The sequence below is a fragment of the Gymnogyps californianus genome, chromosome 22 (genome assembly GCF_018139145.2).
Source record: "Gymnogyps californianus isolate 813 chromosome 22, ASM1813914v2, whole genome shotgun sequence".
Classification (NCBI taxonomy): Eukaryota; Metazoa; Chordata; class Aves; order Accipitriformes; family Cathartidae; genus Gymnogyps; species Gymnogyps californianus.
This window is the reverse complement of record NC_059492.1, coordinates 3,376,504-3,393,409: the sequence shown is the minus strand read 5'-3', so window position 1 is coordinate 3,393,409 and position 16,906 is coordinate 3,376,504. Positions and strand designations below refer to the sequence as shown.

Below are 16,906 nucleotides of genomic sequence, written 5' to 3'. Positions count from 1 at the left end.
CAAGTGCCACAAGTTTTTCCACGCCAAAACACACTCTCACCCACGCCGCCTCCGAGCCAAACCGCAGGAGAACAAATCCAAGGAAGGACAACTTAAATACACTCGCTTAAAAATCAAAATACCAACCCGACCCTCGCCAGCGCCGTGCCAAAAGGGGCATCCCATATAAATACAGTGCAATAATTACATATATTTTGCAATGGCACAATTAAAAGCCGTATCCAGCCCCATGTCCGGGGGTTCATCCCACGCTGCTTCCCAAGCCCCTCTCTGCAGGTGATGCTCCAGCCACCAGTTGATAGCATCCCTCCTCCCAGTACACTCCAGTTTCGGTACCCCCAGCACCAATAGCTCCCAGAGGCTGAAGGGAGCTGGTACGGACTGGGGGAGAGAGTCTGCAGTCCCCTGGGAAATACAGCTCCGTGTCCTGGCCAGGGATTTGCCAGAGCCGCTGATTTTGGAGGCTGCGGGTGCAGTGCCCGCACACGAGCTCCATCCTCTCTTCACCCAAGGGTGACTTCAGCTTTGCTGCCTGATTATTTTTTTAAGGATATTCCAGCCACGGCGGGAGGAAACGCTACTCGAAATGACCCGTCATGACCATGAAGAACCAGTCTAACTGGGGAGAAACTGGAGCGGTCCCAAAACATGACACCCTCCCAACACGGCCCATTCTGGGCAGGGGTTTCTCTGCCACCCAGGGGTGCCCTTAACCCACCCCGTGCACCCAAAGGCACCCCCAGTCCGCCAGCAGCCCCGGGGCAGTGCAGGGTTATGGCGGGGAGCATCGGCACTGGCACCCCACGCTTTTACGGCCAGCGTTGGGACGGGACCTGGCTGGACCCTTCCCAGGGGCTTACACCTCTCCAGGGCGCTCCCAGAGCCCAGCGAGGTGACAAACACAGCCCCCAGGTGACAACCAACCCAGGAGAGCGAGAAGAAGCCACCCAGGGTGGCCGACACGAGCCCCTCACCACCACCCTCAGAAAACCCAGCACTCCCCGACCCACCCCACGCTCTCCAGCCGCCCTGCAGAGACCCCACACACTTGGGACACAAGTGACTGGAGGGGACAAAGGCAATGGGGGGGGGGGGCTCAGTGCTTCAGCAGGTCCCCCAGGTCGTACGCCTCAAAGAGGTCACTGACGCCCTCACCCTCCAGCCCCCAGAGATAGTCGTCCTGTTCCAGGGGGGGCGAGAAGGTGACGAAGGGTCCCGAGTCCAGGTGGGGGGGGGCGCAGGGCAGCTGGTCCTCTGTCTGCTGCAGGAGGTGCGGGGGCGAGCCCAGGAGCCCGGCTTCCACCTCCAGCAGCGAGCTGGGCCCCCCTGGGATGGTGAGAGGCAGAGGTGGAGAGGAGGAGGGGGTTCCCGTGCCCCCCCAGCTCTGGGGAACGGTGTGGGGCGGCTGTGGGGCTGGTCCGGGGCTGTTCAGCAGGGAAGGGGTTACGGCGTGGTCCCGTGGGGAGGTGGCGGCAGAGGGGACACTGTGGTCCTTGGTGGGGCTCTCCTCTGTGATCTCCTCCGGGCAGAGGTACACCTCAATGGGGCCGTTGGTGCTCTTCAGGTGGAGCTGGAGGTTGTCCTGGGGGGGGCAGAGCAAGGCTCAGGGGGGCAACCAGGGCACCCATACCCCACCCCACTGCCCCCAACCCGTGCGGGGTCCAGGCAGGGCATTGCAACCCCTAAAGGACCAGCTCAGGGTCAAACAGCCCCATGGAGACACCCCAAAGCCACCCAAGGCCACGCTGGGCTGCACCCTTGGGACGCCCCAGATGAACCCATCAAGGACGATGCAGATGCAGCAGCACCCACAGCAGCACCCACACCCCAGCCCTGACCCTGCTGCAAGGGGGGAAAACAGCTCCCGACCCCGCACGCACCTCGCTGAAGTCCGGCACCTCCAGTTGCGTCTCCGGGGGAGCCTTCACGGCGATCACCGTCTGCTCCTGGAAGTTGCTGATGGCGCGGAGGTCCTGGTAGGTGACGTACGCCAGCGTGGACGGGGACGAGGTATAGGAAAACGAGGGGCTGCGAGCAGGATGGCTCAACCCCCCCCATCCCAGCAACGGCCTCCGAACATCCCCCCAGCCCAGGGGAAGCCAACTGGAGGAGAAGGGGCTCAGAGGCGGTCCCCAAGACCCTGTCCCCTGTCCCCAAGACCCTGTCCTCCCTCCCCATCTCCCCCAGCAAGGATATCTCTGGTTGGCTTCGTCGTCGGCCAGCTGCCGGAGCTGCAGGGCGCAGTCCTGCAGGAGCTGGTCCAGCGTCCTCTCCGCCCTGGCCAGCTCGGCCAGCTCCCCCGCAACGCCTGCTGCTTCGTCGTCACCGCCGTGTCCTCAAAGATCCCCGTCCCCCTGCCAGTGGAGATGGCACCTGAGTGACAGCACACCCTACATGTCCCCGAGCTATCTGTCCCCCGCCCTGCCCCGTCCCCACGTCCATCCCCCCAGCACCACCTACATCCACTGGATGTTGTTCTTGGACTTCTTGCGGATGAGCTGGATGCCCTCCAGCACGTTGGTGATGTCGTAGATGCGACGTTTCTGGACCTCCAGCACTTCGGCCGCCCGGTTGAGATCCACGACGCCATCGGGCGACTCGCTCAGCAAACGGATGAATTTTTTGGTGAGCAGCCCCAGCGAGGTGTCGTAGCGAGTCTTCTCCCCGGGAGACTTGGGGGCTGCGGGAAAAAGAGAGACCCCCCACCCCCCCCATCCTCTCTTTAGCCTGGACCATGGGATGGAGGTGACACGGGGCTGGACACACTGGGGACATTAAACACTGTACGATCCCTAACCTGGTGGGGAAAATAACCCAGAAATAACCCCCCCCGGGGAGTTTTCTGCCAGCGCAGTGAGTTGAATCGGCTCAAAGAGCTGCCGAGCAGCAGCAAGGAGGGGCTGAGGAGCGGGTACTGCTCCCACGGTGCCACCTCGGGTCACTTTGGGTGGTGCTGGAGGGGACATGGCAGCCGCTCTGAGAGAAAAGAGAAACGGGGTCTGTCCCCCTCCCAGCTCCCCCCCCCGCCCCGTCTCGCCCAGCACCACTTACTCCTGGGGCTGGGGACCTGCGCCAGCGTCCTGCCCTTCCCCTTGGGCGTGCGAAATTCGGGGCCCTCCAGGTCCAGCTTCCTCTTGGCCTGGAGCAAGAGAGAAAACCCCGCATCGGGGCCAAGCCAGACACCCCCCCTGAGCCCCCCCCAGACCCTCCCTGGGACATCAGCCAAGCCCTGGGTGCCACAGCCTGGGGTGGGGGGATCTTGCAAGAAGCTTATCCGGTTGCAAAACCCCTTCTGGGAAGGGCTCCTGCAGCACCCGGCAGGGCGAAGGGCCACCGGGAGAGCTGGGTGGGGAGGAGATGGGGGGGGGTCCCAGCACCCATCATGGCTTCCTGCCCGCTTCCGCCGCAGCGCCCCGGCCCACCCCAGTGCTCCCCTGGCAGCCGCGGGGAACCCACCGGGATTTCCCCTCGCCCCCAGCTCCTGGCACGGCTCCGTGGGGCAGAGCCCTGGGAATGGCGGCAGCTCCAAGGCCGGATCCTCGCCCTCCCACCCTGCCAGATGGCTCGTTGGGGTGCGGGGTTTCACCACCACCACCACCACCCCAGCCACGGTTGGAGGCAGCCGAGGGCACCCAGCTGCCACCGGCACACCTGGGACCGGCTGGGCTCAGCCCTCCCCGGGGACCTGTGGGTGCCCCGGACACGTGCACCCAGCTGGAGGGAAACTGGGGCGAGGCAGGGTGGGGGGGTGAGGCAGGGTGGGTGCTGGGTCCTGGGAGCGGGGACATCTCCCCGTACACGCTGTCCCCTCACCAGGGCAAGCAGCTCCTTGAAATCGCCCCCAGGGGACCCCCCCCCAGCAGCATCACTTGGGGAGAAGAGATCCAGGGAAGAGGGGGGGTGCAGCAGCGCGGATGCAGAGAGGAGCTGGAGGGGTGTCACCAAACCACCCCCTCAATCTGTGCAAATCCCCCAGCATCCCCCCACATCCCCAAATAGGAGCAGGGGGACTTTGGGGGGACACTTCGGCTCAGCAGCAGAACACAGCCCCCCCAGCCCCATCCCGTACCCCCCTCCCCAGTACCTGCTCCCAGGCCGGGCTGTCCCACAGGGTCCCCCCCAGCACGTCCCGCATGGCGCCCAGGTCCCCGTGCCGGCTCAGCGCGGCTCCGACGGCGGCTCCCTGGGGAGCACACCCCACTTTGTGGGGAAGGGTTGGGCACCTCGGCAGCGTTCCCACCCGAGGGGGCCGGCGGGAGAGGAGCCGGGGGCTGTTTTCCGCCCCCCCAGGGAGCCAGGTTAGTCCCGAGCTCCTGTGGGAATCTGTTCCCTCCCTCCCTTCCCCGAGCAGGTTTTCCCCAGCGAACGCGCCTCCATCCCCAGCCCCGCGCCCCCGGATCTGCCCCCGAGCTGCCGGCACCCCAACGGTTAACACCGAGTGCATGGGAAACACCTGCCCCGGATCAGACCCCGTGCATCTGCCAGCACGATTTGGGACAGGCGGGGGGCATCAGCCTGGCCCCCCCCTTCTGCTGGCACCCAAACCCTTGCTTCTCCGGACACCAATGGCTGCGGCCACCCGTGTGTTCCCATTGCTGGGGGCGGGGGGGGTGGGTCAGCTGCACCCCATCTGCCCAAGCAATGGGGAAACTGAGGCACAGAAGCAACCCACAGCAGGTCCTCCTGTCCCCGACCCCCCCAGGGCCACAGCCACCAAGGTGGTCTCCCCTCCCCATGCACAGGAAGGGAGAAAGGGGGACCCCCTGCTCCCCGACGTGCAGTTTGGGATGTGGGGGGGGAAGCTCGGTGGGCTCGGGCAGGGGCAGGACCCCATGGCGCTGGGACACACCAGCGAGGGACAATGGACAAGGGGGTCCCTCCTGTATCCCAGCTGCTGGCCCCCTCCAGCCGGGCAGGATTAGGCACACGACAGCTGAGCGGGGCACGGCGAGGGGCTCCCAGCACCCTGCCAGGGCCGGAGGGGTTGGGATGAACCAGAGCAGATGGGAGGGCAGGACCCAAACCCCAAGACATCCATCCCCCCCCCCCAGGGCATGGCGGGACCCCCCCCACGCTGCTTGCCAGCCCGCTTCCCGCGTTGTGGGGACATGCCAGCTACACCCCGATATGATGCTGGGGGTGGGAAAGGAGGCTCGACCCTGCCTTGGGCGAAGGCAGGAGCTTGCTGGGGGGGGTAAGGCAGCCGGGGGGGGGCAAGGCAGCCCGGGGGGGGGGGCAAGGCAGCCGGGGGGGGGCCCCAGGCCGGGCCCCCTGCCAGCTCTGCCTGCCAAGCAGCCCTCAGCCCAGCCCTGGCGCCAGGGGCTACACCCTGCGCCCAGCCCAAGCATCAGAGCAGCCCTCTCCCCCCCCGGGGGGGGGCCGTGGCGGGCTCCTCCTGCCAACGCTTGCTTTCAACAGCACTCGCTGCCTTCTCCGGGCTTGCCCGGGCCCTGCCCGGCCCTTCTGGTTGTGTGTCGTCCCGTCCCCCCCCCGCCTCAACCCCCCTCCTTGTGCCAGCCCCACCACCCCCCCTCCCAGGGCGTGGGAACGAAGCGCCCGGGGATGGGCAACCCGGAGTCGGCAGGGGACCACGGGGCACCCCGGGATCGTGCCACCACGTCAGGGATGCTGCTCATGCCAAGGAGCTGCTGGATCAGGCCCCCCACTGTGTACGGGATGGTTGAGGGCTAGCGGGGCACAGAGCAGGGGACAGGGGGATGTAGAACCCCCAGATTTGGGGGGGGGCAGAGGGGTTTTCAGCCCCACAGTGGGCAGGGGAGGGAGGCTGACCCCAGCCCTGGCCCCGGGATGGGGAGACCACCCTGTACTGGGGAGGAAGGCAGTACCCCCCAGCCCAGGTACTGCTCCCCAGTCCGAGATGCAGTCGGCATCACCATCCACTCCAACAGCCCCATCCCAGCACAGACAGAGGGGGAAGGCCTGGCCGGAGACATTCCCGGGTGGAGAAGAGCTGGAGGCTGTAAAAGCCAGGGCCAGAAGAAGCCCCTCTGAGGGCAACAGGATGGCCACCACCCTCCCATCTATCCTGACCCCCCCCTCAGCTCCCTGCACCCTCAAAAATCCCCCCTCCTGCCCATGCAGAAAAACCCTTGATGGGATCAAGGCGGGACAGGATCACCCTGGGTCACCCCAGCAGAATTCGGGGTGCTGCTGAGCAGTTCTCCCGCCGGGGAAGGGCTCCAGCCCAGCACCCACAGGGGCTGCCACTCTGGGTGCTCTTTGCACGGGCGGCTCAGCCCTGCCAGCTCGCACCGAAACCACGGCGGACTCTGAACACCCTTGTCCCGGCACAGAGGAGGCAGGGAAAGCCGGGACCCCACGGTAGAGACATCACTCTCTCCGGGGCTCCTTCACAGCCCTGAGCCCCTATAGAGATCCCACGGCCCCTATAGAGACCTCACATGGCCAGGAGCAGGGCAAATACTCAGGGTGGGATTGGCACGGGGTAAAACCGCTCCGAAATATGCATTTTTCATGGGGGAAAATGCACTTACCTGCTCCAGGACACTCAAATCAGAGACTAAGGGAAATCTGAGACTTTTTTGGACCATGAGAGACAACCCATCCCGCTTTCCCGCGGCCAGACGCAGGGTGATGGGCTCCCTCCAGCTGGACCAGGTGACCCCAGATCATTTATACGGCACAAATCCAGCAAGCAGGTGGGAGCGGCCGCAATTGCCCTGCTCGGGAATTGGGAGGAAACGCTTATTATCTGATTGCCTCCGATCTGCACACAAAGGTTGTGCCCATAAATGGGGTGGGGGAGCCCCAGCTGCCGGGGCTGCGAGCGTCGCACCGGGGTTGGAAATGGGATCTCCAGTGCCGGTAACGGGATCACGGCATCGGAGAATGGGATGGGGACAGGGGGGGGAACGTCGCTTGCAAGCCACGAAGGGGGATGCAGGAGCACTTCCTGCCCCCAAGTGTCACACGAGCCCCCCCAGACCCCGTTCAGGGGACAGTGGTGGGCAGGAGCACCCTGAGCATCTCCTAGCATGGGTGATGATAATGATGATGGTGGTGGTGATGACAAAGAGGCCATTAGCCCAAAACCTCTTGTTCCCAAGTGTCACTTGGGGACAAGCACTTCATGTCCCCAAGCACTTCATGTCCCCAAGCATCACTCGAGCCCCCCCAGACCCTATTCAGGGGACAGCTGGGGACAGCTGCAGGCAGGAGCACCCTCAGCATCTCCTGGCATGGGCGATGATGATGATGGTGGTGATGCCAAAGAGGCCGTTAGCCCAAAACCAGCTCTGCAGCGACGCACGGAAACGGGACTGTGAGTTTGTGGGGTGTCTTTAGGGGAGGGGGCAGCGGTGCGGGTCTCTCCTTAAGGAACAGCCCCTGGCAGTGCATGGATGCGGCATCTCACGCGGTTCGGAGACAAAGAGGCTGAGGAGGAGACAGGTGGTCCCGGAGCCCCCTGGGATGGGGCTCACAACGGCCCCAGCCAGCCCCACAGCCCTGGCACGAAGCAGGGAGCAAAGACACCCCCTCTCCCCCAGCCGCGGCAATGTCCCCAGCTGGCACCGAGCATCAGGGACCAGGGAAAGGGGGGGAATAAATAAATAAATCAAGCCTTGAAAAAACTAAAAGTTAGCGGGGTCTGGGATCCCTCCCAGGACCCGGGGAGAACAGAGGCTCACAGTGAGGGCTGGATACGTGCCCGGGCTGGGGTGGGCAGGAATTAAATGCCAGCTGCCAGCGGAGCCGACCGGCTGGGGGCTCGGTGGGGGCCCTCCAGGAGGAGGGAAGGGCTAGGCAGAGCTGCCCGTGCACCCCGATGCTGGGCACGGGGCCAGCGCCCGCCCAGGGCCTCAGTTTCCCTGTTTAGGGACAGCGGGTGCCGGGCTTTGCAAGCGCAGCTCTGACCCCAGGGCTCAGTGACAGGGACACAGGCAGGGCCAGCAACCTCCTCCCCGTACCAATCCACCCAGCTCCCAGCGTCAGGGTCCCTGCTTCAAAGCCTTGGGGTGTCCCACGGAGGATGGGGATTGCTTCAAATTCACACCCCCCCCACCAAAAAAAAAAAAACCCAAACCAAAAAAACAGGCATTGCAAGCCCCGCTGTAACCGCAGGCAGGAACCAAGCTCGGGCAGCGGCGCTGAACCACCCCTGCCCCGCGTCCCCCCACCTCCCCGGGGTGACGGGTCACCCCGGGGGATCACAGCCCCAAAGCGGGGAGAGCCAGCGGGCAGGGACGGTGCCCCCCCACCCGCAGCAGGCAGGAGCGCTGCCTGCACCCAGCCCTCGCTTCCTTAACGTGGAAAGAGGTTTGCAAAGGGCCTCAGCGCCACGGCCGGACTTTGAGGCACGACCAGAACTGTTTGCAAGCCGGAGAGAAGAAAAAAAAAAAGGCCGAAAAAGGCTGAAAAGCGGAAGCCGGGAGCCAGCTTTGCGGACACACAGGGGCGAAGGGAAGTTGAGAAATGTATGGGCCATTTCACTGCGACTTCTGATTTCAAACCTTACCCTCCCCCACCCCAAAGAGATCTTAGGAGGGTGCAGACCCCAATATAAGCTGCAAAATTTGGAAGGGGGGGTGTGCTGTACATCCTGGGGTCACCCACCTCTTGCTCCCCGCCCTGCACGGAGCCCCCAGACCCCCGTCCCACCGAAGCGGTGCCCAAGGAAGGGATGGGGTGCAAGACACCTTACCGGCAGCCGTCCCACCGAGGCCGAGCGGAGGGTCCTGAGCTGGGGGCCCTGGGGGGTGGCGTAGAGACACCCCCCCCGGGGAGCAGGGAGGCTGACAGCCGCTGGCGTGTAGACCTGGGTGAAGCAGCTGGCAGGTAACGGGGGGCTGCCCAGGTTGGAAGCCCCCCACTCCACGGAACCCATCACCGACATGACCTTCTTCGGGTGGTGGTGGGGAGGCGGGGGCGGGAGGGCGGCACCCCCCCTCCCTGGGACGGGGGACACTCCCCTGGGGAGCCGCAGCATTGCAAAGTCCTTTCCGAGAAGGCCGGGCCGGGGGAGGGGGCAGAAGCACCCCGCGATTTGGCAGCAAGTGGGGGGGGTGTCACAATCTCAGCGGTGGCATTTTTGGGGAGCAGGGGGGAGGGTGTCCGCCGGGCCCTGACACCGGCCAGTCTCCAAACCCTCCCCCCCAAAAAAAACCTGCAGAGAAGCAACGCAGCGGCGGCCCCACCAAAACCGGGTAGAAAAAACCGCCTTTGGCCCCAAAAATCGCCCGCGCTCGGGCCGGATGGGGCCGGGGCGGCCCGGAGCTCGGCCCCGCCTCGGCCCGGTGCCCTCCGCACCCGGCTCCGCTCCTGCCCGATCGCGCCCGGCCCCGATCGCTCCTTTTCTCGGGGTGGTTTTTTTTTTTTCTCGTTTTTTTTTTTTTTTTTTTTAAGCGCCAAACTCCGTCCCGCGAAATTCGGATTTCCCGCGGAAAACGCCGCGCGCTGATTGGCTGCCGCTGCCGCCGCCCCGCCTCCCCCCCGCAGCTGCCAGCGGCGCCGCGCTGGGAGGGGCCTTAAAGGGGCCGCCGCGCGGCGGCGGGCGGAAAGGGAGGGCGGGGCCCTGTATGCAAAGCAGGGGCGGGGCCTCTTGGGACCACCTGCTGGGGGGGGCGCCTGGGATGGCAGTGGGGGTCATTGGGGTTGCGATCGGGACTGGGACTGATTTTTTACTAATTACTTATTTATTAAAGGACACCCCCCCCCAATCTGGTGGGGGGGCTGTGACACACCCCCACCATCCCCATCGTCCCCCCGTCCCCAGCTGCAGGGACCCGGGCTGCGGGGGGTTGCATCTGGTTGGGAGACAAAACATTTTGGGGTCCTCCAGCCAGAGGCTGCCTGGCAGCACTGCCCCCCGCAGGCAGGGAGCAGGCAGGGGTTGGCGCTGTTTGGGGGGGCAGGGACCTCCGAGGGACTCAGCGTCAGCAGATTTGGCCCCTGGTTCACTCACAGCAGCTCACCCAACCCACCACCCACTGTCCCCAGTCCCGGCCATCGGCCACCCACCACGTGTTCTTGGGGTGCACCAAGTCTTTCTGGCAAAGGGGAGGGAGAAAGAGGGGGTGAAGGGCGCCCAGTTTGGCCCACGGGGTGTTTCAGGGTGCAGCAGTGGCAGAAAGCACGAAGGCAATGGCGAATCCCTGAATGAGGGCAACTCCGAGTCTTACTGGGACCAGTAAAAGGCCACCACGGCCACGGAGCTGAGCTACAGTTTAATCCTGCTGAGGCCACCGAGCCGTGGCGGTTGGTTCCTCTCCATCACCTGGTTCCTCTCCATCACCTGGTTGCCCTCCATCCGTTCTTTCCTCTCCATCGTTCTCCTCTCCGTCGACCTCCTCCCCAGCACAAGGCAACTTCATGTCCAGGTCTGGGATGGGGATGTTCAGGTGCAGAGATGGACTTTCTTGCAAAGAAGCCTCCTGGAAGACAGATGGACGGACAGACACACACACCAGCACCGTGGCCTCTGCTGTGGATGAGGATGGACACCAGACCTCCAGACTCCAACTCAGCTTGCGGGGGGGGGACACCCAAAAATTTGCCAGGAGCCTCCGATCCAGGACAGACATTTGCCTCCTACCATGCAAGGGCTTTGAGGCAGAACAAAAAGCCTGGCAGCAGTAAAGCCACCGCGCGGCTGGGCACCGTGTCCCTCTGCCAGGAGCACGGCCGAGCTTGGCAGCTCAACCCACCCAGACCTTCATCTTCTTCCCCCCTACAGGGAGAAGGCAACTGCTGTCTCCATTTCGGCGCACAAAGAGAACGCCGTGCCCGGCAGGGTGGATAAATCGGTGTCGCTTGGCTGCCTTGGGCTGGCTTCAGCTGGGTGACCCTTGGGACAGGGACAGGGACATTGAGGTACGGGGAGGGCCCGGGTTCTGGGGGCTCGGGCTGGCAGGTTGTGCCCCTACCTCCTCCAGTTTGGACAAAGTGGAGATGATGTCCCCACACATCATCAAGGTGACCTCGCTGGGGTAAGGGCTGTCCAAGAAGGCGGTGTAGAGAAACTCCCGCTGAATCAGCTCGTGCTCCTGCGCCACATTGAACTCGATGGCCCTCACCTCCTCAACTACGCTGGGAGACACAGCCAAGGGAGGAGTTAGGAGCACCCTTCCACCCACAGTACTTAATACCTGCTCAATAAGCCTTCTCCAGGCTTTCCAGCCATGACTTTCCACCAGCAAAGTCCTCTCCCACACCAGAAGCCACAGGCTGATATCTCCCCGTGACACCAATGCCTCCAGATGGGTGACAGCCCCCCAACCCAAAAGGGACAGCTCTCTCCGGAGAGGTGTTGCCTTGGCTGTGTATAAATGGGCTGATTCCACCCCATCCACCCTACGACCAAGCCAGCAAAGAGGAAGGAGGTTTGCAGCAGGTCTCACACGTTGAGCTCCTCACGGATCTGTTTGTACTCTCTGATGCTCTCCTTGCTGCTTTCCAAGAGGCGCTGGACTTCATGCGAGATCTCCTCGCTCAGCGTGCCCAACCTGCTGTAGGTGAACAGGCCCTGGGAGATGTACATGGAGACCCTGTCCCCCATCACCTTCGGGCTGAGCTGAGGGTCCGTGTTGGCTTCTCCGCCGTCCAGCTGAAAGGGTTAACACAGCGATGTGGCTATGTCCTCTCCTCCGCTGGCTGCAGGCAAGGACCAACCCTCGTCATCAAACAAGCCAAGCCCGGAGTCCAGCATTACGGAGATGGAAATCCTGGCCTTTAAATGCTGATGGTGGGTGCAAAATGCAGATCTCTGCTACAACCAGCTTCAAACTGCTGGAAAATCTCCACTTCTAGCCTCCTCCCCTTCTCCCATTGATGTTTTCTGTAAGAAACATCCATTTTATCAAAATTCTCCTAGCTTTTGGCTGGGGAGGAAGAACCATGCAGCTCTTCTCCACCCAGGCCATCTCTACAGGGGACCACCAAAACACGGCCCTTTCAGGGTGGGTTTGACAGATGCTTTCTGCCCATCCTTGCCCACAGAGCCAGCCTGCCCTGGCTGCCTGGTCCTGGCTCTCCTCCGAGCTGGGCCCCTGCTCCCTCCGCTCCTCCTTGGCATGGGTGAAAAGGGATTCCTACAGGCTGGATGTCACCATGGCCACCAGCAGGTTGTCGCAGATGAAGGCCTCACTCGTGACGAAGATGATGAAGTAAATGGCCGCCATCATCTTCAGGGTCTGCCCTTCTTCCCTGTTGGGGACAGGGACCATCTGGTTGACGGTTGGTGGTGGCCACCTCCCCAGCACCAAGCCCCAAGGGAGCCTCTCAGCATCCATGAGGAAGGACCCCCCCCCATGTGCCCCACATCCCTCCTGGGGTGGGGGGACACAGCTCAGCCCCAGCCATCCCCAAGCCCCCGCCCCGTGGTGGGCTCACACCCTGCTGCGTGCTCACTGGAAGGCCTCGTAGATGTCCAGCCAGCCGTCCAGCGTGATGCAGGTGAAGAACGAGTACGGGGCCTTCCCCACGTCACCAAAATGGGCCGGGACAGCCTTGCCAAACAGGATGATGCCCAGCGCCGAGAAGATCTGCATGGAGACAGTGATGGGGGTCCCAGCACCTTCCCCACGCTGGGACGGATGCTCAGCATCCTCCAACCCCCAGCACTGGGGCTCCCTAGCATGAGCAGGGTCTGGCCAAACTCCTCATCCTCAGGCTGGGATGCTCCAGCATCCTCAAGCCTGCCGGAGAGGTGGGATGGACCAACATGGTGGGAAAGGACCATCCTGCTGCTGGCTCTGTACCTGCTGTCCCCACGGTCCCCGAGGTGCCGTGGCCAGCGCTGGACCCCGTTGGCCAAGATGCTTCCCCAAGCCGATGCTCCCAGCCCAGGCAGGTATTTCCCGGCCGCTTACCAGCATGGAGATAAAGAGGATGAACCTGATGTTGCAGAGGTCGGGGATGACCTTGAGGATGGCCTGAAGCACCCTGGCCAGCCCCTCGACCAGCCTGCGGACCTGCAGCAGCCTCATCAGCCTGGGACAAGGCGAGAGATCCCATCACTGCACTGACCGCGGCGGGGGAAGGAGCCAGGAGACCTGGATCCCCTCCTGGCCTCTCCCCTGAGGGTCTGGGGAGGGTCTGCACTGCACCCCCAAACCAGGGTAAAAAAGTGTGGGTGAAGAAGCAAGCGATGACGTTGCCTTTCCCAGTGCAGATCCAGCACGTGGGATGGGGGCACCACGCCTGGGCCACAGTATCTCTGCTCAGACCAACACGGGGACACCAGAGGCTTTGGGGTACGGCACCCCCTGCCCTCGCTCACCTCGGGATCTGGAAAATCTTCTGGACATTCAGCTTGGGGATCAGGGGCCCCACCATGAGGCAGACCATGAGGAAGAAGTTGAAGGTGTTCCAGCCATCTTGCGGGCAGAGGAGCAGGGGGCTGAGGCTGCACTTGTGGACCCCAAATGAGGGCCCTTCCCCTCATGTTCCTCCTCCAGGAACATCCACAGGGGAGAGGGGGCTGCAAGGGGTGCATGTACCCCATGGCTTTGCCCGGGGGGGCACAACTGGCCTGGTAGCAGGTGATGGGCCACCAGCCGAGCACAGGTGGCCAGCAGGCACAGCAGCCCCAACGCCAAACGGCCCTGCGCCTGGGGTGGGGACACTGGAGGAGGTCCTGGTCCTTCCTGGGGGGACACCGGAGGAGGTCCCAGTCCTTCCTGGGGGACACCAGAGGAGGTCTCAGTCCTTGCCAGGGGGGGCACCGGAGGAGGTCCCGGTTCTTCCTGGGGGGACACCAGAGGAGGTCACGGTCCTTCCTGGGGGGACACCAAGAGGAGGTCTCGGTCCTTCCCAGGGGGATACCGGAGGAGGTCCTGGTCCTTCCCGGGGGGGGCACCGGAGGAGGTCCCGGTCCTTCCCGGGGGGTACACCGGAGGAGGTCCCCGTCCTTCCCAGGGGGGACACCGGAGGAGGTCTCGGTCCTTGCCAGGGCGGGCACCGGAGGAGGTCCCGGTCCTTCCCGGGGGGGCCGCCCCGCAGCCCGGCTGCCGGCAGCCCGGCGGGGCCGGCGGTGAGCCGGGCTTTTCCTCCTCTCCCCTGGAGACGGCAGCAGCGAGCCGCGGCGGCGGGGCCCGCACCGCCCCGGCCCCCCCCGGCACCGGCACCGGCACCCGCACCGGCATCCCGGGCCGCCGCGGCCGAAGCCGATAAGGGACCGTGGGATGGAGGGATGCAGGGATGGATGGACACAGGGATGGAGGGACAGAGGGATGGAGGGATGCAGAGATGGAGGGACGGAGTGATGGAGGGACTTAGGGACGGAAGGATGTAGGGAACAAGGGATGTAGGGAGGGAGACGGGGGATGCAGAGATGGAGGGATGAGGGACTCAGGGATGGAGGGACACAGGGACGGAGAGATGCTGAAGGCCTCCAGCTCGGCTCGCCACAGCTCCCACCTTCCAGTACAGCCAGAAACCTCTGAGCCAGTTGAGCAGGACCTCAGTGACCAGGGCCACCAGCACGACGCTGTCTGTGATATAGCTCAGCCAAAACTGGAACTGGAGGGAGAAGAGGAGGAGGCGAGAGCACTGCCGGGCCGCAGGGCAGGACCAAGGGACACGTGGCAATGGCCCATTGGGAAACCAGCTGAGGTTCTCCCATCGGACCCACGTTGGGTGTAAAATACAAAGCCTTGTGGATTCTCCAGTGGCTAGTATGGATGAATTCACTGCCCAGATGTAAGCATGGTGACCCCCTCCCCATGCACGAAGCTCACAGGGAAGAAACCACGTTGGGGCAGCTCTCTGCCGTCGAGCAGGGCTGCGGGGTTTCATGGATCCATCCCGGAGGCAGCAAAAGGGCCGGGGAAAAGGCGAGGGAGCGGGAAGGGGCAGTGGCAGGCAGTGGTGGGCGCAGCCGGCACTCACGCCCCAGGGCAGCGTCGTGGGGGTCTGGCTGGCGATCAACACCTCATTGATGACGATGAGCACGCACAGGGTGAGCTTGACAGCAGGGTGGGTGACCAGGCGGCCCACCCCTACCCTGGCCATGTATTCCTTGTGCTCCCAGGGGTCCTGGAGGGGGAAGGCAGGGTGGGGAGCCCAGGCGGGGTGTCCCCGCTGTCCCGGTGGGCTGTGGGTCCGGCACCCATCGCCCACCCCACCTCACTGCACACCACATCTCTGAAGTCGATGAGCAGCCGGTGCGGCTTCGTGTCCGGCTCCCGCTGGCGCTGGTGGCAGGGAGGGGACAGACGGTCAGGCAGGCCCTGGTGGCAGTACAATGGATCTGTCCCCCCCCAGACCTGGCTCCCCCCCCCCCCAGCTCCCCCCCAGCCCGGGGTGACAGCAGAGCCCCCTCACCCTTCTGTGCAGAGAAGCCATGGTGGGTGCTGGCAGCAGCCCCGGGCACCCGCTGCAGCGTGACCTCACCATTCCAAGGAGCAGCAGAATGCGTGACATCACGTTTCCATGCCCTGTGACATCACTGCTTCTCCCCAGCAAGGCGGGGGGGCATGGAAGGGGGAAAGGCCCAGAGGAGCATTGTGGAGGCAGAGAGGTTAACAGGGACTCAGTCTTCCAAACTGGTCTGGCTCCAGTTTGAAATCAGAGGGACAGTGGTGGCTTCAGTGTCCCTGTGCAGCCAGGGAAAGGTGAGGGGACAAGCGACACATGCCAGCGCTCCCAGAGCCAGGCTGGGCCAGTATCAGCATGGGCCTTTCCCAGTTATCCCAGCAGTGCCCCTCCTCTGTCCCAGTTTGCTTCCTGGAGCTGCAGCCACTTCCCTCTATACAGATGGGGAAACTGAGGCACGGGGGGAGCTCAGGGACCCAAAGGCCCCAATTTTTTGTGGATGGAGAAACAGGTTTCTCTGCTGATTCAGCCCCACGACTGGGATGACCTTCCTCGCATCGCATCCGTCCCCCAAACGCTCCCCCATCACCCACCCCATCCTCACCCACGGCCAGGGCCACCCCCAGGAGAGCCCATGGGTCTACCACCATGTCCCCATGGGTGTCAGTGGTTCAGGTCTCTCTGGGTAATCAAGCCCATCACAAAGCTCCGTGCTCCAAATCCCCTCGTTAATTAAAACCCAGCAGTAACGAGCCTGCCTTCCTCTGCTCCAGCCTTCTTCTTCCCACAGCCCCAGCCCTGGCAAATTTTGGGGCTGTGTTCAGCCGCGTGGGGAGCCCTGGTCCCTCCGTGGGACAGAGCCCGGATGTCACCCGTGGGAAAGGGAAGGCGAGGTGCTGGCAGGAGCATGCAGGGTGGCTGCCAGGATGCTGGGTGGTCTCCAGCGAGGTGGGGAGGGGGCTTTGCTTTCCCCACCTGTAAAATGAGGGGGGACAACCCTGTTTGTTCCCTGTTAAAGGGAAGGGGCAGGAATAGCTCCCCCCCAATCCCATAGCACCCCCAGGAGCTCCAGCCAAGGGGGTGCTGAGCTCCACCATGGCTCGCTTTGCAGGATGAGCCCTCCTGGCCCGGCAATTAGGAGCCTCTGGGGTGGAGGGTGCCAGAGGAAATCTGGGGGTGGTGGAGGAGGCTGGGGTTTTGTTCACCCTTTCCCCACACTGGAAATCCTGAGCGTGCCTCAGTTTCCCCACTCAGCGCTGGCGTGGGAACTGGAGCAGGGCGAGGCATGAGCAGGGTGTCGAGGGTGCCGGGAACGCCCTGTGCCGGGCAGGATGGGGCCAACGGGCTGCGTGGGGCCTGTTTGGGTGCCATCCCCAGCAGAGCCCAAAATACACCGGCGGCCCTGACTCATCCCCACCCATGGAGTCAGGCCGGGCTCCGGCCCCTCGGCACCATCACCGGGGCCGGGAGGAGCTGGAAGGGCCCCAGGGTCCCCCCTGGGGAGGGCGGCTTCCAGGGCTGGGAGCAAACCCATGGCGCCCGGGGTGGGGGGCCAAGGTGCTGGGGGGGGGCTGCGTGTTTGGATTTGGGGTGCTGTGCGTGTGCCCGCGTG

General features: G+C 64.0%; 2 protein-coding genes across 2 annotated transcripts; both read right to left on the bottom strand.

Annotated features, from left to right (window-relative positions):
- Window positions 1–1,096: 1,096 nt before the first annotated feature.
- LOC127025135 (transcription factor E2F2-like) lies at window positions 1,097–4,135 on the bottom strand. The gene is given in 7 exon segments (XM_050909964.1): window positions 1,097–1,582; window positions 1,881–1,995; window positions 2,197–2,302; window positions 2,305–2,354; window positions 2,461–2,680; window positions 3,052–3,139; window positions 4,085–4,135. Coding segments are annotated over 7 exon segments (1,116 nt in total).
- A 5,800-nt stretch (window positions 4,136–9,935) lies between these two features.
- Window positions 9,936–15,944, bottom strand: LOC127024954 (cation channel sperm-associated protein 4-like). Its single transcript, XM_050909701.1, has 11 exons — window positions 15,888–15,944; window positions 15,105–15,173; window positions 14,869–15,015; window positions 14,418–14,499; window positions 13,259–13,355; window positions 12,849–12,969; window positions 12,388–12,521; window positions 12,087–12,183; window positions 11,379–11,584; window positions 10,905–11,067; window positions 9,936–10,028 (listed from the first exon to the last, which is right to left on the bottom strand). The coding sequence occupies exons 1-11, from the start codon at window positions 15,942–15,944 to the stop codon at window positions 9,936–9,938; spliced, it is 1,266 nt and encodes a 421-aa protein (XP_050765658.1).
- Between the last annotated feature and the right edge of the window lie 962 nt (window positions 15,945–16,906).